The sequence below is a fragment of the Eublepharis macularius genome, chromosome 4 (assembly GCF_028583425.1).
Source record: "Eublepharis macularius isolate TG4126 chromosome 4, MPM_Emac_v1.0, whole genome shotgun sequence".
NCBI lineage: Eukaryota > Metazoa > Chordata > Lepidosauria > Squamata > Eublepharidae > Eublepharis > Eublepharis macularius.
In genome coordinates, this window is record NC_072793.1 from 122,253,333 (window position 1) to 122,276,718 (window position 23,386).

The window sequence follows — 23,386 nt, forward strand, 5'->3', positions numbered from 1 at the left end:
CGGTATACTCCTGCAGAGGTGAGGGGGTCTCTGCTGTCTTTTTCTGATCGTAGCATCTGTTGTATTTTTCGGGTGGGTCTGAATACTGCTTGAAGGTTATGCTTTTCCATAAGCTTTCCCATCTGATCAGTAATTCCTTTGATATATGGCAAAAACACTTTTCCTGTAGGTGACTGTTTTTCCTTGGTTGTTTGATTCATCCTGGGTTTGATTGCTCTTCGGATTTCATTTCTGGAGTAGCCATTTGCCTGAAGTGCGTGGTTTAGATGATTAATTTCCTCATTGAGAAAGCGCGGCTCACATATCCGTCTTGCACGATCCACTAATGTTTTCATTATGCCTCTTTTCTGTCGGGGGTGGTGATTGGAGTTTTTGTGTAAGTACCGATCAGTGTGAGTTGGTTTCCTGTAGACCTTGTGACCTAACTGAAAGTTTGCTTTGCGGATGACCAAGGTATCCAGGAATGAGAGTTTTCCCTCACTTTCTTTCTCCATTGTGAATTGTATGTTCAGGTGGATGTTGTTGAGATGATTCAAAAACTCCCTCAATTCTTCCTCCCCATGGCTCCAAATGATGAATGTATCATCCACAAACCGGAACCATACACTGGGTTTGTGGGGTGCTGATTCTAGAGCTGTTTTTTCAAAATGTTCCATGTAGAAGTTTGCTATAACTGGGCTGAGTGGGCTCCCCATGGCCACCCCATCCATCTGTTCATAGAATTCGTTGTCCCATTGGAAGTAACTGGTTGTCAGACAATGATGGAATAAGGCTGTTACATCCTCTGGGAAAATCTGATTAATCAGTGCAATAGTGTCTTTTACTGGAACCTTGGTAAACAGGGATACAACATCAAAACTGACAAGTATGTCTTGTGGATTGAGTTTCAGAGAACTGATTTTGTTGATGAAATCTGCTGAATCTTTGATGTAAGACGAGGTTTTCCCGATGTGGTCCTGCAGGAGATCTGCCAGATGTCTAGCTAATTCATATGTCGGTGAACCAATGGCATTCACAATGGGTCGGAGTGGGACTGAATCTTTATGTATTTTGGGGAGTCCATATAGTCTAGGTGGCTGTGCTTCAGTCTTGCATAGTTTTCTGTGCGTGTCGGGATGTAGTGAGGAATTCTTGATCAGCGCATTTGTTAGCCTGGTGATTTTGCAAGTGGGATCTCGTTTTAGTTTTTTGTAGGTGGAGGGGTCCAGGAGTTCCTTAATCTTCTTTTTGTATTCCTCCGTTTTCATGATCACTGTAGCATTGCCTTTATCAGCTGGTAGAATGATGATGTCTGGATCTGCATTGAGGGTCTTGATGGCATTTCTCTCCTTGCGTGTTAAATTGCTGGTGGGAAGCTTTGCCTTTCGTAGAATCCTGGCTGTCTCTCCTCTTATTTCCTCAGCTTCCTCTTCCGGTAGATGACGGATGGCAGCTTCTACATTTGCAATGATGTCTTCCACAGGAACTCTGGTGGGGGTGACTGCAAAGTTTCCTCCCTTTGCCAAGATGGAGGTTTCTTCTGGTGAGAGTTGACGGTCTGTCAGATTGATGACAATGCGTGCATTGTCGAGCATTGGGCTTGTCTGTCTTTTTTCCTGTAGTTTGTTAAACTTCTGCTTCTGTCTGGATGTGTGGTTGGTAAACACTTGTTCCATCTTCCTGTAGGTGAGATTATCGACCTTGTCCCAATCCTGACTTCTCATTTTATGGCTGGTGTTGATATGCAAGCAAAATAGCTCCTTGTCTGTGGCAGCAAGTTCTCTGCGGGTAGTGTGGATTCTCTCACGTAAGAGGGCCTGTTCTAGACGGTCATAAATGCGGTTCGCCTGTGTGGTTTTGAAGATTCTTTTAGTTGTGAGAAAAGATGGAATGGTTCTTGTGTCCCTGCAGCGTAGAAGAAAGGTCAAAGAACAGAGTAGATGTGCTTTCTTGTTCCGAAGTGTTTCCAATCTTCGGGTCTGTTGGAATGTTTCCTCCCCGTAGAGGTGTTCGATGTATTGTCGAAGGCTTTCACGGCCGGAGAACGATGGTTGTTGGGGGTTTTCCGGGCTGTATTGCCGTGGTCTTGGCATTGTAGTTCCTGACGTTTCGCCAGCAGCTGTGGCTGGCATCTTCAGAGGTGTAGCACCAAAAGACAGAGATCTCTCAGTGTCACAGTGTGGAAAAGATGTGGACTCCCCAAAGATATGGACTCCCCAAAATACATAAAGATTCAGTCCCACTCCGACCCATTGTGAGTGCCATTGGTTCACCGACATATGAATTAGCTAGACATCTGGCAGATCTCCTGCAGGACCACATCGGGAAAACCTCGTCTTACATCAAAGATTCAGCAGATTTCATCAACAAAATCAGTTCTCTGAAACTCAATCCACAAGACATACTTGTCAGTTTTGATGTTGTATCCCTGTTTACCAAGGTTCCAGTAAAAGACACTATTGCACTGATTAATCAGATTTTCCCAGAGGATGTAACAGCCTTATTCCATCATTGTCTGACAACCAGTTACTTCCAATGGGACAACGAATTCTATGAACAGATGGATGGGGTGGCCATGGGGAGCCCACTCAGCCCAGTTATAGCAAACTTCTACATGGAACATTTTGAAAAAACAGCTCTAGAATCAGCACCCCACAAACCCAGTGTATGGTTCCGGTTTGTGGATGATACATTCATCATTTGGAGCCATGGGGAGGAAGAATTGAGGGAGTTTTTGAATCATCTCAACAACATCCACCTGAACATACAATTCACAATGGAGAAAGAAAGTGAGGGAAAACTCTCATTCCTGGATACCTTGGTCATCCGCAAAGCAAACTTTCAGTTAGGTCACAAGGTCTACAGGAAACCAACTCACACTGATCGGTACTTACACAAAAACTCCAATCACCACCCCCGACAGAAAAGAGGCATAATGAAAACATTAGTGGATCGTGCAAGACGGATATGTGAGCCGCGCTTTCTCAATGAGGAAATTAATCATCTAAACCACGCACTTCAGGCAAATGGCTACTCCAGAAATGAAATCCGAAGAGCAATCAAACCCAGGATGAATCAAACAACCAAGGAAAAACAGTCACCTACAGGAAAAGTGGTTTTGCCATATATCAAAGGAATTACTGATCAGATGGGAAAGCTTATGGAAAAGCATAACCTTCAAGCAGTATTCAGACCCACCCGAAAAATACAACAGATGCTACGATCAGCAAAAGACAGCAGAGACCCCCTCACCTCTGCAGGAGTATACCGTATACCCTGCAGCTGTGGACAAGTTTACATCGGGACCACAAAGCGTAGCATCCAGACAAGAATAAAAGAACATGAAAGACACTGCAGACTTGAACAGCCTGAAAAATCAGCAGTGGCTGAACATAGCCTAACTCAAACAGGGCACAGTATCTTATTCCAGGACACCAAAATACTGGACAACACTTCCAACTACTTTGTCAGACTGCACAGGGAAGCCATTGAAATTCACAAGCATAAGCAAAACTTCAACAGGAAAGAAGAAACCTTAAGAATGAACAGAGCATGGGCTCCAGTTCTGAAAAACACCAGGCCAACAAAACACTCCACACCCGACAATAGCCCTGCAGAGAAGATTAGCACATCAAGCACCAATCCATATGCAAAAGAACCTCCTCAGGATTCAGTGAAGCCTCCCGCCATTAGCATTCCACACCCTGGGAAACTCTTACAGAATGACTCAGCTCAACCCCACCCCTCCTGAGTAGATACAAATGACCTACATCTTTTCCACACTGTGACACTGAGAGATCTCTGTCTTTTGGTGCTACACCTCTGAAGATGCCAGCCACAGCTGCTGGCGAAACGTCAGGAACTACAATGCCAAGACCACGGCAATACAGCCCGGAAAACCCCCAATAACCATCATTCCACCACTGAGTTCCACCACCTCTTTTCCCAGAAAAAAAGCTCTGAGAACAAGTCATGTCAGACTAACATCTCTTTTTTTGAGTAAGTTACTGCCTTGCTGGATCAGGGGGATGCTGTAGACGTAGTTTATCTCAATTTCAGTAAGGTTTTTGATACGGTTCCACATAATATCCTTGTTGACAAGTTGGTAAAATGTGGTTTGGATCCTGTTACTGTTAGGTAGATCCTATTACTGTTAGGTGGATTTGTAATTGGTTGACAGATTGCACCCAAAGAGTGCTTCTTAATGGTTCCTCATCCTCTTGGAGAAGAGTGATAAGTGGAGTGCCTCAGGAATTGGACCTGGGACCTGTTCAACATTTTTATAAATGGACATGTGTGTGGGGGGGGGGGCGGTAACTGTGAATTTCCTGTATTGTGCAAGGTGTTAGACTAGATGACACTAGAGGTACCTTCCAACCTTATGATTCTAAGAATGAATAGACAGCAGTCCATAGAAGTTTCTGTTCAGGTTCCACATAGTTTTTGGTAGTAGCAAACCAAAACCATGCTCCTAAACATGTTTAATTTTGGAGCCTAACTAGTAGTGTCTTTAATCTTTAATCTTTTAAAAAGAAAAAGGTATTTATCAGATGTCTCTTCTCTTTGATGAAGACAGTTTAAGTTAATATAGGCAGCTGGGTTTAGAATTTGAATATTTTCTAAATGTGAAAAGAAAGGCCATTCAATAGTTCTGTCCCCAGACTGCTTCTTTTAATTTAATAGTCCAAGCATAAGGACTGTTTTATCATATCATTTTAGACTTTTCTGTTTTTTTTAACGGGCTTTTATACCTGGGGTTGATTTTATTGACAGGTTATTTTATTTTATTGACTTGGTTTGTTTTTATCGGCATGATTTGTTTCTATTGACATGTTTTTATTATTGTAGTTGTTTTTTATTGTTTTGGTTTTGAGCAGTTCTGGAGATGTGGCATACCCATTTTATTAATACATTAATTAATTAGTAATTGTTTTGCCTTTATTTTATCCATCAAGGCTTCTGAGGTATCTGTATTATTACTTCCCACATTCCAAATACCAAGGGTCAGCAACAATGGTTTTTTAAAAAATGCATATTGAAAATTTTAAAAACAAATATAAAACATGATTAACACTATGAAATAATCTCATCAAAATCATTTTAGTGTTGTCTCATCCCACCCCAACAAAAGAAAAAAATCCGACTCTTAAGTAAAAATTCTTTTAACTCCTCCAGAAGATTCATGTTTTTAGTTCTGTTGCATTTAATTTTTGACACATTCTCCAGAGGGGGCTTGCATTTTGCAAATTCCTTCATTTAATCTTAGCACTGTTTTGATAGCCCTAATATTTTGCTTAAAAGAAACTGTTCATTGTCAGGTATTCTGTTAGATTTGCATTGCCATGATTTGCCTTTGCACTATACCTGTCATTTGCAGTATACCTGTCTGGGGAAGGGTTGTAGCGTTGTGGGTTGTACACCTACTTGGTATTCAGAAGCCCTGGCTTCAGTTCCAGGCATCTCCAGTGAAAACAGTCTCAGGCAATAGGTGCTGGGAAAGACCCTTTCTCTGCCTGCTGTCCTGGAGAGCTGTTGGTAGTCAGAGTGTGCAGTTTGGAGCTTGTTGGATTAATGCTCTGACTCCACATCAGGCATATTTACTTGCTGAATCCCTCTACATCTTAGGTTGTTCTGGGGCAACTGGACTATCTCTGGTGCTTTAAATAATCTTCAGTGCAATTCTTATTCCTTAGTGACTATCACACATCCATCCTCTGAATATTCTGTATTATTTCATATCCCGGAGATTGTTAGGCCTGAGTTTTCACTATTGTTCCAGTGATAATCAAGCCAGCCTACCTTAAAACCCCTCTCATGGCCTTAGAAAGTGCTGTGTAACTTGTTGAAGAAAGGGAACTGTTTTTCAGACTGTATCAGTGTAAAAGAAGCAAGCTGGGGGTTGTATTACAGTACAGATGGGGTATGTAATTTGTATGTAGCCTGTGCTTTGATATGGCACAGATATATAAATAGAAACTAGAGTAGCTCTTCACCTCTGTGTTTTTTACCAAATCACTGTGTTTTTACCAGATCTCTATCACTTTTGAGTTACTCTGGGCTACTAAGGCACACTTAAAGTGAGATTGTGCAGTAACACTTGACTATACTGCACATGTGCATATCAGAACCACATGGGGCTGATCTCTTGGATCTTTCTTATCCCCATTGTCTTTTGCCTGGGAAGGGTGGTAACAATGGGTGCTGCCTATTCATACACATGCTGCTGCAGCATGGGATTGCACCATGTGGAGAGGTTTGTATCAGTAGTGTTACGTTGTTAAATATTTTTAGGAAAAGTGAATGACGGAAACATTAAGAACTTTGGGGAATCAGAAGTTTAGGAACGGCAGGGAAGAAGAAAGGATGACTCTGAAATTGACACTGGGGGCCTGGGATTTTTTTGCTAGAGACTTTCCATCAACGGTGCTTGAAATATTTCCAGCTGACAACCACCTTGTCATCCTTCCTTCTCTCTGCCTCTGGGGCTCCTGATTCAGTATGACTTGGTTCCAAACAGACAATACTTTTCTGGCAGATAACTGGACACCCAAGCAGTTGAGCTGGTATCTATCACAAACAGACATATGCTGCACAGGGAAGGAATTACAAGGCACAACTGGTACCATTTGTCAAAAAAAAGGAGGAAGAGAAATCTGTCCAAGCCATGTCCAGAAGATACAAATGCAACACATTCGTTTAAAAAGCGGGTCTTTATACTTGCTGTGTATGTTTTAAATGGCTTGAGCTCACCTCAGGTCTTTTAGAGAAAACAGCACTACTAGATAAATGTCTGCCAGTCTTTACTGAGTCGTTCTTCTCTAATTAGAGGTTTAAAATCTAGAGAAAGGAGAGATGGCTGTTGAGTGATTAATATCTGCATCATCCATCCCAATAGTCAGAGAAGGTATTGCAGCACAAAACTAATCCTAGGTGACAGATCTTGCAATTCAAGATAGATACTGACACCTGCATAGCTGTCAGTAGCAGGCAGTGTATCCAGTGCAGGTCATTTAAATCATGCTTCCCGCTTTGCAGATACAGAAGTGGGGGGGGGGGGGGTTGAATGATGCTTACTTCAACATCCTGACCAAACCCAGGTGGAGGTTGATTTCACATTCTGCACAGGTATAAAACTACCCACGAGACATGAAGACACAGAGATTATCTACTGACCAGCTGCCCAACTTGGTGCTTGAATTGGGTGGCCAAAGAGCAAGGTCAAGATAAATAATTCTGAGAATCATTTTAGAAGTAGGTTATGTTGGTTGACTAAGATATATTAACCGCAAAATTCTCAACACGCTGAGTTTTTATGCTGGGAAGAAACCCAGACTCCTCCCTTGAAACAAGCTGAAGATTGAGAAATATGAGCATTGCTGCAGATCAAATATGACATTCTTTCTCATGTACTCAACGGTTTATTCAAGACTTTCTTTCCTTTGCAGTTTCCATTATGTTTTAGTAGCTTTGTGTATGATTGATTATAAATGGTTGCTTATTCACTATCACCACCATTTTTTTTGCGACTGTACCTTAATAATAACAATAACAATAACAATAATAGCATTCGATTTATATACCGCCCTTCAGGAAAACTTATTGCCCACTCAGAGCAGTTTACAAAGCATGTCATCATTATCCCCACAACAAACACCCTATGAGGTGGGTGGGGCTGAGAGAGCTCTAGAGAGCTGTGATTTGCCCAAGGTCACCCAGCTGGCTTCAAGGGGAGGAGTGGGGAATCAAACCCGGCTCTCCAGATTAGAGTCCCGTGCTCTTAACCACTACACCAAACTGGCTCTTACTGAGGAGTAACAACCAATTGCATGGCCCAGGGTTGTATGAGAGAATTTCAGCTTGTGGTTGTGTTTCTCCTCATCTTCCTAAACTACGTAAGATGCTATTTAACCATTTATTTGCATTTAGATGGACCCTTTCTTTTGTTGAGTGCTTTACTGTCCTTCTCAATCTGTCATTAAAACCCAAGTTAAGTGGCTCACCTCGGCTTCTTTACTCCACTGTGACATTACCCTTGTGGTTTTAAGACAGAAATTTGCCCTTGTCTTGTGTGGGCTTTGAACCCACACTCTCCCCTTCTCTTTGGCATCAAAAGGATTGGGCTTATTTAGGGAGGTGAAAAGTCACTGGCCTACTTTCTGTGTTGCTTTTTATAGATACTGGACACTCTTGAGTCACACCTTTTTTTTTTTAAGGCACTTGCAAACCTTATGCCATCATTATGATATGCATATTAGTTTCTGAGTAAAGGCCAAGGAAAGAAGTTCCAGAAACAGCTCCATAGTTCAGAAGGCTCATTTCAAAGACAAAGATACACATCATCATTGTTCCTGTTGTCGTGCTCATGTCTTCAGACATTTGGCATAGCACACCAATTTCTTTAAAAAGCAGCCCTAAATGTCAAAATCATCCCTGAGAGACATTTGTTTCAGGAGTGTACCATGTGTGTTTCATCATAAATAGCAAGAGTTTAATCTTAGCAGTAACCCAGTTTGTCCTCATGCTTCCTTCACCCTGACAGGATCAGTCTGCTGTATTCCTTTCCTTGGCTGGCTCTGCTGTTCTGGGGCGCATCAGGTAGGATTTGGAGTATGGTAGGCAAGGCCATCTGATGTGCTTTCCCTTCCACTGTTCATGTCGTTCTTGGGCATTTACGATATCTCTGAACAGCAAGATTTGAGTCTAGTGACACCTTAAAGACCAACAAGATTTTGAGAGTCAGAGCTCCCTTCTTCACGTATCTCTGACAAAATGGATGTAAATGCTCAGGCAGATCATTTTCCAGGCTTCTGGAGCAGAATGAAGATTTCAGCATTCGTCTGGCATAGTTAGTCTAGCTCGAAGAAAAACAACTTTGTTCTAGTGGCCTTCTTGTGCCAATGAATTACTTTTCTTTATACAAGATGTTAATTTGTGTTTAGGGTATTGCCTCGAGCACTAAGCTTGGTAATCTTGATGGTAGTCTTTCTTACAATAACAATGGAAAGAAAAGCCTTTTCTTGGGTATCTGCAGATTGGAGCTCCTAAGTGTACAGCTCCAGATGAACATTGCTTCCACCTTTGCTGACACATTCCCCTTCCAACGAAGAGAAGAAGGAGCAACATTGGCACCTGAGATGAATATGACTATCATACAAATAAAATTACTGGCTGCCAAATGGCAACAGCTTAATGAAAATGTGAACTGTTAAACAAATAAAGGCAATCAAGCTTATAATACTTCTGGGGGAAATTTCACTATCACAGAACAGAAATAGAATTGGGAACACCATGCCAGGATATCCTTCTTCTATTACTCCCCACCCCCCAGATTCACTACATATGTTTGCAGTGGAAATGGTTATCCATGCTTGAGGTTTGAAATGTCAACCATGTAAAAAGCCAAGACTGAACAGCACAAGACTTTCAAAGATATGTAAATGGAAATTAGGTAAGCTGGGGAGCCCACTGGTGTGTGTACTTTTCTTCTTTAGACCCCTAAACTCATTAAAAAGAAAGCAGTTTTTTTAAAAAAAATACTTTTAAAATCAAAGTTTTCTTCTATTCATACTACTTACATTGAAGGGTTTCAGGCACTTCAAAATAGGGTAATGTATATCCACACATGAAATTCATAACATACAACGTACAGTCTCTAATATCTCAAACGTGAAGGATTTTTACCTGTCGTGACCTAAAGGAGTTGTATGAGGTGATATGAGAGAAAGAGAGAGTGCCTTTCCTAATCTGCTGCTATTATCCACTGCAGCCAGTAAGCCCCGAAGAGGGTCCTTGACACAATTTATGATGAAATATCTGTTGTCTCCCAATTCACACCAAGTCTTTTGGTGTATGCACACACCAGAGGACAAGAGAGTTGTTGCATGAGAGAAGATGAGTGTTCACCCAACACACAAGTTGTAGATCTCAAAAAAGAACCATCTTTCAACCTCTGTTTCTCTAACCTGCAAGAGAAAGATCCCAGGTTTGCCGTGGAGATGGTTCAGCTTGTAGTGTTCTGCACACAATACGCTCCCGAGATTTCTGTTTGCACTTTGTTCTATACCCTGGTTTTTTTTCCAGGTTGCACTGTAGATAAATGAGGTCCTGTTGTGTCATTGAGTGATTTTCTGTTCCTTTTCTGTTCCTTTTTCCTTTGGAAGGGGTAGTATTCCTTCCATTGTTACTGTTAGCAGAGGTCTTAGTCATAAATACTTCTAAAGCCCCTTTTAATCCCCTTAAAACTATAGTGGAATCTGTGTAGGTTTTCTTTATTCCACTTGAGAAAACGTCATGTACCAGCTGTGTTCTTTTATCCCCCTTGGGGCCTATTAGGCCTTCAAGAATGGGGTGGGAAGTAATCCTATGGCATAGGGAAAGGAGTAGCCCACGTTCTCTCACCTTATTTATAGACTATTGTTGTTTGCATGAAGGTGGTTGTGATTGTTGTATTTATACTCTGTAGTCTGTATATACAGACAGCAGCTGAACCATTTTGTGCACTGTAAAAGAGAAAAGTCAACTGCATTTTCAAGCACCCTTGGTCAGTTATAGTGAAGCCATTTCAGCATCCTGGAGACAATCCAACTTTCATGGCAGCTGCTACAATCCCATTTCCTCCAGCCGTAGTAACACTGGCAGAACTTCAAAAACAGGATACAACGGTGGTTCTCAGTGTGAGAGCTGGGACCCCAAGGCGGGTCACAACTCTGCCGCAGATGAGTCAAGTGGCTAGGAGGGAGAAGGAGAACTGGATAAGTTGGAAGAAGTGGATTCGGGAGGCTTATCAGCATTTTTAAAAATTGCTGGTATTGTTTTATTGATTCATCTGTTAGCTGCCTCAAGCTCATCCAGGAGGTGTGGCATACAAATTTTCTGAATAAATAAAATGAGATTTTGCCTCTGCATAATGTTCAAAATAGTCATGAAATATAGCCTGTTGCTCAGGTATGTTATATATTTATGAATATTAACACTAAAAATAAACTATAAACTTGATGAGTGTTAACTAAGATCCCTGCATTTTATGTTGGGGGGGGGGAGTGTAGACCTGCTTTGCCAGTGAGCCCAGAAAAATACAGCAAGTTTAAAAGGAGGTCTCACTTCAAAATCTTTATGCTGTGCACACCCCTATTGTAGTGTGTATTTAACCCACTGCGTACTCCAATAAACGGACTTAAATGTTTCTGTTTTGTTTCCTGTGACCTGTTCACAGAGAAGCAGTAGTGGCACAAAAGAAATGTATGTGTACTCCATGTGAAACAAGGGGGCTCTTAAGATACTTTCAATCACATTGTTTTCATTGTTAGTGACCCTTTGTGGACCAGCAGAAGGTAGGGGGGTGATTGTAGCACCAGTTCCATCTCAGCTTCAAGTCATTCTCCACTCAGCCTTTGTCATTGTCTGTAAACTAAGAACATTAATGACCTGCCGCACAGCATTGCTTGCAAGAATGGTTGGAATAAGGAGTGAAAACACTTTGTATATAGAAAGTATTATATAAATGTTAACATGCCCCCTTAACATTTTTTTAAAAGCAGGCACTAAAGAGAGATACTTTATCAGGAAGAACATTCTTCTCTGCTTTTCTCCTTCTACATCCACTGCAAGACATGGGAGGATCTTCATGGCATGCAGAAATAATGCCAGTCTCGTATTTTGAGACTTTCTTAATGGTGGAAACGAGATAAAATGCAATTAACATTAATTTACCAAAATCATCCTTGCTATTGATGCCACTGTTAATTAGCCATCCTCCTCCTCCTCGGTAGTGACCCATTGCAAAATTACATTCATTCTTTTCATCGCTGGTGCTTTCCGGCTTGTGGCCATAACAGAGGTTTCGTTCCTTGCAATGAGTCATTGCAAGAGGCTGCTTTGGGAGAGGACTGGACTATATGCAAGCTTGGGTGTTTTTATTTAACAGTTTCCTGGGAATTGCAGAGGTTCACAATCAGCGAAAAACGCTTCCTATGATTGGGCTAATGATTTAGGCTTTTTCTGGGTAATAACTGCGATCAGAGCAATTGTCCAAGGGAAATCAATATGTTATAATGCATGAGCAAACAGGTGGGCCTTAGAAGTGCTCAAGATTAGAAGATGTTGTGAATTACTCTATAGAGTGTAGATGATCAGAGCTGTAGTTGCAGTGTTCTGATCTTTTTTAAAATCCCTTGAGGAAATATGATTAAGCAAAGAGACTCACTTTGTGTGCAAGTCCAATTCATCCATTACAACTGGGCAGTTTTGATTAAGGTGCACCAGTGATCTCTTGTGGCATTGGGAACACAAAGAAGCAACATATCCTGCCCAGCATCAAGCTGCCTTTTTCAAACAGATAGTTCAGGTAAGCATTCATGGATGGGTGTACTAGAGGTAGCCTTGCACTGAAAGATTACCCTGAGAATGAAAGTCAGTCAGTTCATAGCTTCAGAGCAATATAATCACATGCTCTTGTCAGGAGTGAGAGAGGGAAAGAGAAGAAGAAAATAGGTGGAATACACACCATGTGATGAAAGCAATGAACAGAACGTACATTAACAGGACGATTTTTTACCTCAGAATGCCTCCAGGCCTCCAAATCATTTTGACCTTGGGCAAAACAAGAAGCAAGCATCCAGAGCAGTCCATGCTTGACAAGGCAAAACAAAGGCTTTTCTGTATTATGTGTTTGTATTCAGTTCACTGATCCAAACAGTCTTCCCTTTGCTGTCATCTACCATGATTCTTAAGCCAAAACTGCATTATACTTAGTTGCCTGCAACTTTCCACATACTTAAAGCAGACATGAGAAGTTGAAGTTTTGAGCAGAGTAGTAGTAGGATGGAGTTTATAAAAGCCCACCCCCCCCGCCGCCGCCGCCGCCGCCAATGTGGTCCCAGCTGACACCTTTTCTGGTGTCCACCAAGTGTTTTTAGACAATAGATGGGGCTTTGGCCTAGCAGGGCATCTGATTGGCCATTGGAGATATAAATGGCTGTGCAGACTTTAAAGAACTTTGCTTCAGTGGCAGCTGCCACCACAGTGTTGGTTTTATTCTCTCACTCCCAGTGTATTTTTAAAAATTACCCTCTTTCTCCCTGCACTTGGGCTTCCTGTGTGTGTGTATGTGGTTCTGCCTCCCACAGCAGCCATTTTGGGCTTGGCTTTGCTGCCTATGGCAGCCATTTTGTGGTTGTACTCACCACCCTGTGTCAAAATTCGAGAGGTACCCATGGTCTCAAAAAGGTTGGGGGTCTCTGCTATAGATAAATGAAGAAAACAATAAAGTTCATCTGCAATTGGAGGCAGCCCCTTTCTCACCTTCTCTCCAAAACCGGATCCCTGCTGTACCCAGCACCCATTAAATCTGCACTGCAGACAAAGGGCCTTTGAATCATGGCCTAAAAGATGCCCGCTCCCCCTTTTTGAGCAAATTTGTGCTTGTTTTTGAATAAATTTAAGCAGTCATAGAAAATATGATGGGTCTTCTAATGGATTGGTAACTGGTTAAAAAACAGGAAGCAGTGGAGAAGCAAGTCCCTCAGAGATCTGTTATTAAGGTAGATTTTTTAAAAATATGGTCATAAGTGATCTGGAATCAGGGATAAGTAGTGAAGTGGCCAAGTTATTCAGGGTGCCAAAATTATTCAGGATAGTAAAATCCAATGTGGTTTGTGAAGAACAAACCTGGTGAGTGGGCAACCATATGGCAAATGAAGTTTCAATGAAAGTAAATATAAAATGATGCATATTAGAGCAAGAAATCCTAACAACACTTACATATTTGGGATGTGGACTGACAGTGGATTGGATCTGGTATAAAAACTCTGCAAAGATTCCTGATCTTCCTGAATATCCCTCCCACCAGCACCATTTCTAACCTCAGGAATGTTTACTTCCAGGGTCGCGAGATCCACATGGAGTAATAACTATTTGGGTCAGAAGGCTACAGTGGGGAAATGGGACAAAATCGCTCTTTTCTTCTGTCAGTAGAGCTCAAATCTTGAGAAACAATCCTGCATTTGATGCTGTAGCAGGAGGGGGGAAGATCCTTCCATCCATGGATATCTCCATTGGATCCAACCGATGAAGAACTTCTCTTTACAAGATAGCATTATTTGTTCCCATTAGAGATGGGCATGAACCAGGATAATTCGAAACCCTGTGGTTCGTGGTTCATCATGTTTCAAAAAACCATGAACCTTAATGAACTTGCCCCTGTTCGCAAACCGGTACATTCGGTTCATAAAAAAGTCACTTCCAGGTCAGCAGAAGGTCTGCAGAGAGCCCATCCCCCCATTTCCAGAGAAACTGATTGATCGGCGCCAGGCTGTCTGCAGTGACAAACAGAAGTACGAACTAAATGAACCAGGCTAAAATTCATCATGGTTCATGAGAAATAAGCTCCCATGAACTGCTAGTTCGCGAACCACGAACTAGCCCAGTTCGTGACAAACTACAGTTTGTATTTCAGCTCGTGCCCACTTCTAGTTCCTATCTAAAAAGGGAAATTAGTTCCACAGCAATACCTTCTTAATCCCTTGACATCATTCCAGGGGGATGCGGAAATAATGGGTTGTGCTGGGGGATGATTGCGTAAAAATCGTCCCCCAATTTAATGTTTTGGGCTGATTTTTACTTAAATGGATTCAATCGGACCCTGGCACAACCCATTCTGTGTCGCACCAGGAATGATGTCATTCCTGGTGCAATGTGGGGCACTCTGGAGTGCTTGCGCAGTTTGTGCGCACACAAGTTAAGTTTCCCCATGCCCCCTGATCCCCCAGTTTGGCCCCCCCAGGGACGTCACAATTCTATTTTAGGGTTAGGTTGCTGACATTTTTAATGCAATCTTTATTTTATTTTATTTTACTTTATTTTATTTTAGCTGGCCCAACAACATCTTCATAGGTATATGGAAGGGGGTTGACAGAGGCTCTAACTATTGCCTGTCCCTGCACTAATGTATGGAAGAAGAAATTTGTGACGTTGCTATTGCTAGGCCTTTTTCTGGGAGGACGATTGAGACTCCTTTTGGGGGGGTAGTCTTCCCCATCTCTATGGCTTGCACCAACTGCCACTGCCAAAAGTAAAGATGGGGTATGGCAAGAAACCCGCAGTGTGGTTGGTGTTGAAGGATCACTGAATTGACTGGATCTCCTATCTAGCTCATCTATGGAAATGAAGCTCTGCTTCAAGTCTGCTTGGTGTTTAGAAAATTATTATTATTATTTTGTTACATTTGTATTCCCCTCTCCTTGAAAACCAAGCTCAGTGGATCACAGTAGAAACCGGCAGCATAGTAATTAAAACACTTCAGTAAAAACATCGCGGCATTCTTATTGCACAGTCCCTCTATGTACATGAACACATGGGGGCAGGTGGCAAGCTGCTTGATATTCAGCAGACCAATCCCAAATCCAGGCCCAGCTGACCTTAAAAGTTCTTCCTTTTTTATTTATGTATTTGCCTCTGCCCACTTAAGGGTGATTTCATGCTTTCTTGTGATCAACCCGGGGTCTCTTGACAAAGTTGGAAGCAATCTGGCATTAATTGTTTGGCTGTCAAAAGTCCAGGCTGTTAACAGTATCAGTGTATGTCGCACATGTTTGAGAGAAGGACACTGCGTAGATCTATACTATGTTTGGCTTGTCCCTGTGTCAAGGGATTCTCTTATTATCTATATACTCTCCCTCCTCCCAAAATTAAAATGGAAGGCCAGTGTCCCTATTTGCACAATCAAGAACATGGAATGAATCAATGAAGTTGCAGTTATTTCTAATTAAGTGTACTTCACTGACTCATTCCATGTTCTTGATAGTAGGATATGTGTTCTGTATATGAGTACATTACAGCTTGTATTGGGGAGCAAATCTGTTATTATTATTTTTTAAATCCACTCTGAACTTTATGGTATTAACATATTTCTCAAGTTTCTGAGAAATTTACAGTCTCTGGTGTGGCAGGTGGCCTTGCAGTCTTACACGCATCTGCATGTTTAATAGATGCAGCCTCAGGGCCTTTTTATATATAATACTGTTCTGTCAGCAGTAGTTTTTTATTGGTTTGGAGGGTTTGTATGAAGTATCCTGCTACTTGACATACATGATAGTAGCAAGTGACAATGGTTTAAATTGTAGCAGTGACCAGTTTGACAAGATGTCCATTTGAATCTATTGTGCACAGCTGAAATGGCAAAAGAGAAATTGCAGCCCACCAATAACCAAAAGAACCTGCCGTGCAAGTGGTTGGTGATTTCCACTACTTTCCAGCCATTGCCATTTTCATGACACTGGATTCTCCCACAGCCTATTTTGGATATTGGTAGGTTTTAGTATACAACAGGAGAATGAGGTATTTTCTGCTGTTGGAATTAATAAAAGCAAATCCTTGACATAATCTTCTCAGGATTGGTGTAATACAAACTTGGACATCAGGTTGAATCTGTGTATCAAACAGCTCTAGTGGCTGGGATGTAACAGACTTCACAATGTTTAATGAGCCTTGCACTGAAAGTGTTTCAGCCACGGAGCAGTGCCAGTCCCATAACCTTGGTGAGCCAAACATCTCTTTTGAAGAAGAGAAAAATAGCAAGTAGTTCTTCCATCCCCACAGCATGTTGTTCTTAGAAGTAATTTCATCAGGACTCCAGTGGAAACAGCTTCCATTGATTGATTAGTACCATCAAATGCAGCTTTGATCCATAGAAAACTTTTGGGATTTGAGCTGCAAATTGGGAAGTCCAATGGCTAACCCTGTTTTCAGTCATCTTTTGGGACTGGTATTTCTTATCCAATGTTTTTGTGATGAAGTCATTTTACCCACTTAACATGTAAACTTCAACACATCACCAGATCTGAGCAGATAATTTTCAATTAGAAGAATTTCATTTGTTGAGATGTGCCAGTCAATGCTCCTTCACTTGACATCTAAAAACAGATGAAGGACCCAGACTGTTCTCACAAATTTAAGAGCCAACATTTCCCCCCCAAAGAAAAACTATTGCCACCAATAGAACCTAAATTTTTAAGGATGAATAAGCTTTTGGCTTATTCCATACACTAACCCTCTCAAATCTCTCTTGTCTGGGTTATTATGTGACTATCTTTTTTGAAAAGGTTTAGAAATTGCATTTTAATTTTAAAGGCAGGCTAGGTAGAATGCATTTTAATTATAACCTCATTTACATATTCTGATGTTTTCTGTATAATTTTGATTCTTGTTTATTTAATCTGTTCAAGGATAGGTAGAGTGATTTTAAATAAATTTCTTAAATGAATGATCATTGACCAGGATACAAGGTTTTCACCAAGGCCTGGAATAAATTAACTTCTGGCTTCACTTCAGTCAGAAGACTGGTACCTATACTGAATGATCATTGAAGAGGCTGATCATTCTGCACACAGCCTCTTGGTTTAGTGATTAATGTATTGCTTTAAAACCGTCAAAGAGACTTCTGTTTTCCATGTGCCTCTTTTAAGTAGTTGTCCCCCATGAATGGGAGCAAGTCCGTAACAGCACAACCTTTGTCTCCACCTTGTCCTGAAATGAAGACTGAGCATGTGAAATTGAAATGAATACACATTCTTCCACCTCTTAACTTTGTCTCCATTTTCCTCCCGTCCTTCTATTGCATCCCCTGTATAGAATTTTAGATTGTAAGCTGGGGACAGGAACTGTTCTTTTTGCTGTTACTCTGTAAACAAACAAAAGTAGCATTGGGCTTTCCAGGTACATTATACCACATGAATTTTATCTTTAAATCTTACTGGGATTTGCAAAAAGCAGGTTTTGATGAAATTCAGGAATTAGAGTATGTTCTTCCAAGATTTGGTGCAAGCCGCCTTGTTGCATTCAACATTAAGTGGTCTTCCCAGTAGCTGCATAAGTAACGATCCAACGCTTTATCTCTCTTTCTTAGGAACTGTTGGTCCATTTCGATTAGAGCCCAGCTGCCAGCAAAGTACGGAACACAGGGGACCACCAAAGCTCTTAAAAGCCCAGCATCTTTTGGATTCATGCTGATGCAAATGAGTGCCTTCTGTGCAGTGGTCCAGGAAAGCAACATGACTCCGATATACAGATGCCTGCATGTAACAGTCTGAATTGATGAATTTGGACTTGAGGAAGGGCCCAAGGCTTGGGGAAGCAGTGGTCTGCAAAATGGGCATCAACATCCTCATCCTTTTTCCCCCCCACAGAGATGTCATAGAAAGAGGAATTCCCATGAACAGATTTCATTTTTCTTCAGCATGCAAGACAAAAGCCTCCCTACAAAAAAACTTGTTAACTGTTGTTTCATTGTTACCCAGTCGGAGATGTTGCCTTTCTCCTTGTTCCTTAAAGTAACACACCTGAGGAACATGGGTAAATGCAAGAGCCCCAGTGGGTTATGGTTAATACTTCTCTCTCTGAGTGTGTTTGTGTGTTGAGTGGGTGAGACCAACAGAAGCATTCCTCCCCCTTCCTCTTTAATGCTCCCCCTAAGAACAATAAAGAGTGCTTGATAGACAGGCTGTCAGATGTTTTCTGATCCAACTTTTCAAGAATGACTCCTCTTCTGCTTCCTCCTTGTCCCTGCCCCTATCATCAGACTTCCAGTCAGTGTTGATAGTAGAAACCACAGTTTCTAAATTAGAAATCTCATTTATTTTATGCCAAGAGATGGATAGATTGCTCTGGCATAGTTGGAAAGGAACAAAAGTTCTAGCTGGCAGAGAAAGCTAGCCATAGTGAGTCAAATGGCAGAAGGCTCTGCCTACTCTGTGCCTTCTCTGTTTCTCTGCTTTTCGAGTCCTCCACTTGCTGTCAACCATCTCTCAGTGCTGCTTCCTTTCCCTCCTTTGCTGCCTGCCAGTGATTTAGAGTTCATCGGAGTCAGTGAACTTCTCTCTGCAAGGTCCAAAACACTCTACACTTCTGCAGCACACTGCATCAACCTAACAGACATAGCTAGGCAGCTCTTATTAATTTCTCTCCCCTCTCCTTGGGTGAAGCTATGCCCTTTTCTAGCCCCTGTAGTTTCTGGTAGCTGTCCTTATCAGCTAATTGATTGAATGGGATGGAATCCGTATGCACCACACTTTTGCAAGACCAAAATGAATGCAAGGGTGTTCTGATGAGGAGGGAACAAAAAGACATCTCCTCTACTGTAGTGATGTTACCAGGACTGCAGTCCGCCCAGCTGATAGACAGTGCTTACTCTTGCCATTAACAATGAGGAAAGGGTTGCCTGCTCCCGTTACCACATAATTTTTACGACCTGAGAGTTGAAAGATTATGGTTACTATTTTCCCTTTTAACTATTTTTAATGCAAATATATGGGTCAGGGAGTAGTAAGAACTCATAGTTACCTCTGTTGCATTGTTTACAAGAAGAGTCAGAAAAAAGTTTGCACTTTCTCGTGGAGCTTTGTCTTGTACTTTAGAGAGTCATGGTCCAAGAGAATTGTTGGGGTACTCTGCGGTTCCTTTGCAGTTGCTTCATATTTGCTTGAATGGGAGCACCTCTCAACTCTTCCATGCCCTAGCTGGAAGTGACCTACAGTTTGCATTACAGCAATTCTAAATTGTAAGAATTAGGATGCCAGGGCTGTTTTAGGTGGCTCCCTTGGACAATTTTCCCCTTAGGCAAGTGTAATACTTTTTCCATGTTCTTTATATAATGAGCTTTATTTACCAAATTGGCAATTCCTCTGTTGAGAAATAACTGATTACAGCATTCAAGGAGCTGCTGTCATCTCAAGATATGCAGGTGTCTGTGGAACATAAACAGATGTGATCATTCAGAAAATGAACCCAATTCGGTAGACTGGGAGAGGGAAGGAGGGTAATCGAGAGACAAAAACTCAAATGCAACCTCTCCAGCCTGGTGTAGACAAATATAGACAAGGTTTGTACAAATATTCTGTCAGTCAAGAGCACAGAATCAACCTTCAAGACATGGAATAATGATAAAAAGGAGAACTGTGTACGTATTTTGTCCCCCTGTCTGCTGCAAGGCCATCTAATTGGAAATCTTAGAAGGGGGTATAATTGAAATACAGTCAGCTTGAACAGAAACATTCTCACCAATATAGCCTCTATATGCAACATTAAAGCAACATTGTTCAAGCTTCAACGTGAAAGGGAAAATTGAACAAGTAGCACAAAAACAAAAGGCTTCAAAGGGTTTAGTTAGCTAAATTCTCAGCCCACTAAAGTGGAACTCATTCTGAAAACAATGAGAAGAAATATGTTCTAGACTACCGCCATTCAAATGACCTCCAGTGTTGCAAACTGTGGTTAGTCACAAACCAATGCTTTGCTTTCACCAAGCCCAGTAGTCTATCAACTACCATAACTGTTTTTACACATCTTCATATTCATTGTGTGGTTGCCTAGACCAATAGATGGCTTGATGTTTTATATCTTTTGGAGCACATGAACATTTGTGAATGCCTATGCCAGCTCCTGCTGCTTGTGTCCTCTACAGATTGCTTAATTCCTCTGGGGTAGAGCTTGAATTGGATTGTGTGGAGGATAGTAACAGTAAATTGCAGTTCAACTCAGGCAGCAAAAATCATTATGACCACAGTCTAGAGATGAGTAGCTATTCCCATCATGCAGCTGCAACCACAACTGATATTAATTGGCCCATTCTCCATGAACTGCAAGCTTCATATGCACAAACAAAGATGACCATGACAATGTCAATCATGAATGAGAGATCTCCAGATGTGAACAAAAGGATGGCTTGGCATCCATCTGCAAAGAATGATATACCTCCAATGGATAGATTAGAAACCCAGCATTTTTTCCATGGCAGGCTCCATGGCCTGGAGGGTGGAACCTGAGGGGGTGCACTCCAGGCTGGCCCCTTTCCCGGTGGTAGGCTTAAGGTCTCAGAATGGGCAAGGAGGGGGGTTTACAGCACCCTCTCACCCTCCCCCGCTGTGATGCAGGCTGCTCTTGAGCTCTCGCTCGCTCCCCTTTTCTCTCTGCCAACACCAGCCTCCACAGCTTCCTCCTCCCTGACTCTCCCTGTGGGCCTTCCTTTATAGTGGCCATCCTGACAGAATGCCCATTCTGCTCCCAGGCTCCAGCCCATGGGCTTCCCCTACCACACGTGGGGGCTCCCGGCCCAACCAAGGGCTTCCTTGCTGGCCCACTGCCTCCCCTCAACTGCCCCTCGCCCAATGGGGCTCTGCCTGGAGGGTGGGGCTGGCAAGGACGTTTCAGGCTCGGCGGGGCCACGGCCACTTGGCTTCTGTCCCTGCTCCTTCCTCCTAACCTGTTGGGGGCAGCGGCACATCGGCATTTCATGGGACAAGGAGGCTCTCCCCAACCTCGGCTGGTGTGCTGGCATGGTCGTTTCAGGTTCGGCGGGGCCATGGCCACTTGGCTTCCGTCCTCCCTACCACTTCCTCCTGCCCTGTTGGGGGCAGTGGAAACAACACTGGAGGGTCCAAATAAATAATTACAACAATAAAGTAAATATTTGTTCTTGTATTCTGTGCTCAGTGAACCTCAATATAAATATTAATCTAATCCAGAATGCAGAACAATAATTTACATTCCATACAGTGAATAATACATATCTTAGTGATTTTCACAAAGACAATTCTTACACAGCTATAATAGCATCAGCTCCAAAATTAAATATTTTTAACAGCTCAAAACCCCCTCTTTGATGTACAAAAGTCTCATCAATGGGGTATAGGTCCTAAGAGAATGCAGCATAATATTTGCTAGTACACACAAGGCTAATAATTTTTGCTAGTATACACAAGACTATTCATAAAGTCCTGTTGTGTGTCTGGTGGCTGAGAAGATATCAAAGCCCGTGTCTGGTGTGGACTCAACAAGGGGCCGGCTGATGTCCAACTTGCTTCCCTCTGCTTCATCAGGAGTCCCTCGTTAGAACCACCATCAACAATTCTGCAAAACAGATTCGTTTTCGTTTTCCTGGCCATGTCAGATGCTCCTCTCTGCAGGTCCGGGAGGAAGCGGCCAAGCAGCCTGACCAGGAGGTTGACCTACGAGGGTTAACCCCCAGGACTCCCAGTTAGGGGGCCAGGTTCTGGAGCGCTGTGGGAAGAGCCTCCTGAAGTTGATCCAGGGGGTAAATTGCCCATTTGCTCCTATGGAGGCCGGCAGACTTGCGCAGCACATCGCATGCTGCTGGGCCATGGAGAACGGCAACAAGCAGATTTAAGGTGAAAGCCTGTAAGTAAGCGGATCCCTTCTGTTATTCTAAGCGTATGCGAAGGATTGGTGGGAGCTGAAGCTAAAGAAGGTTCGGAAATCTTCCCCTTCATTGAGTTTTGGAACCTAGTTGGCAGACTCCCCCCCCCCAAGATGGCGACGAAAAAGCAGAGCCCTGCTGTGGGCAAATTGGTTTCGGATGCGTTGCAGGGGAAGGGAGAGACTCTTGAAGAGGTGGTTAAACGGTCGGTCGTTGAAGCTATGAAGCCCTTTGTTGACAAGCTAAATGAAATCGGACAAAGGGTTGGCTCAGTTGAAAATGAAGTGAAAACCATTAAAGATGTAGCACTCGAAGCAGAGAAATCTGCCCGGGAAAATGCAACACTCATGAGAGCTACAAATAAAGAAGTAAAGCTTTTGGAGAATCAATTGATAGGACTACAAGTGGATCGTGCTCAGACAGTATTGCATTTACAGAATGTGAAGGAGGGGGAAAGTGAAAATTTAAAGGATTTGGTGTCAGAACTTTTGGCGTCATTCGCAAAGGCAACTAAAGAAGAGGTAAAAAGCGATATTCTGGAAGTCCGTCGGACATCTTCAAAATATGCAACGAAGCGTCAGCTGCCTCGTGAGATTATTATTGATTTTTCATCTAAGAAGACTCAGGACACCATTTTATATAATTCGATTAATGTGGATTTGGACTTTCTTGGCAACAAGGTTAAGATACTGAAGGATGTTCCATTTTTAGCTCGGAAAAGAAGATTCAAATACAAAAGGTTTGCAGCTCTTCTGAGAAAGCGTGACATAAAATATAAATGGTTATTTCCGGAAGGCATCTGGTTTAGATATAAAGACCGAGCCTACAAGATAACATCAGAAGTACAGCTGAGGGATTTTGTGCTTAATCATCAAGAGTTCCAGCACGAAGAAGATTCAGAATCTGGAGGGGGGAGTGAGGAGGAGGGAGTGAGCGCAGCTAGTGTAGCTGTTCAGAGAGAATTGAGACCGAGACACGGGGGGGGGGGGGAGAAGACCTGATCCTGACTGTAGTTTGTATTTTATAAGATCTGCCAATCTAATAGCATATGAGAAAGTTTAACTTTAAAGAATTGTATTATGAAGGGAAATCAATACTTGTAGTTGTAGTTTATGTTCTTATGTTGTTTTTTACCTTTCCCCTTGCTTCCTTTTTCCCTTTTCTGTTTGTAGTTTGGTTGTAGTCTGGATGTTAGTAATTAAA

The 23,386-nt window shown here is 42.2% G+C and overlaps 1 protein-coding gene across 1 annotated transcript in view; it reads left to right on the forward strand.

Moving 5' to 3' along the window:
- CHCHD6 (coiled-coil-helix-coiled-coil-helix domain containing 6) overlaps positions 1 to 18,468 on the forward strand; it is a 301,834-nt gene extending 283,366 nt beyond the window's left edge. Inside the window, exon 8 of the mRNA XM_054975161.1 lies at positions 17,879 to 18,468. Coding sequence (XP_054831136.1) covers positions 17,879 to 17,902 — 24 coding nt within the window. The 3' untranslated portion in view covers positions 17,903 to 18,468. The remainder of the gene's footprint in view (positions 1 to 17,878) is intronic.
- The last annotated feature ends 4,918 nt before the right edge of the window (positions 18,469 to 23,386 follow it).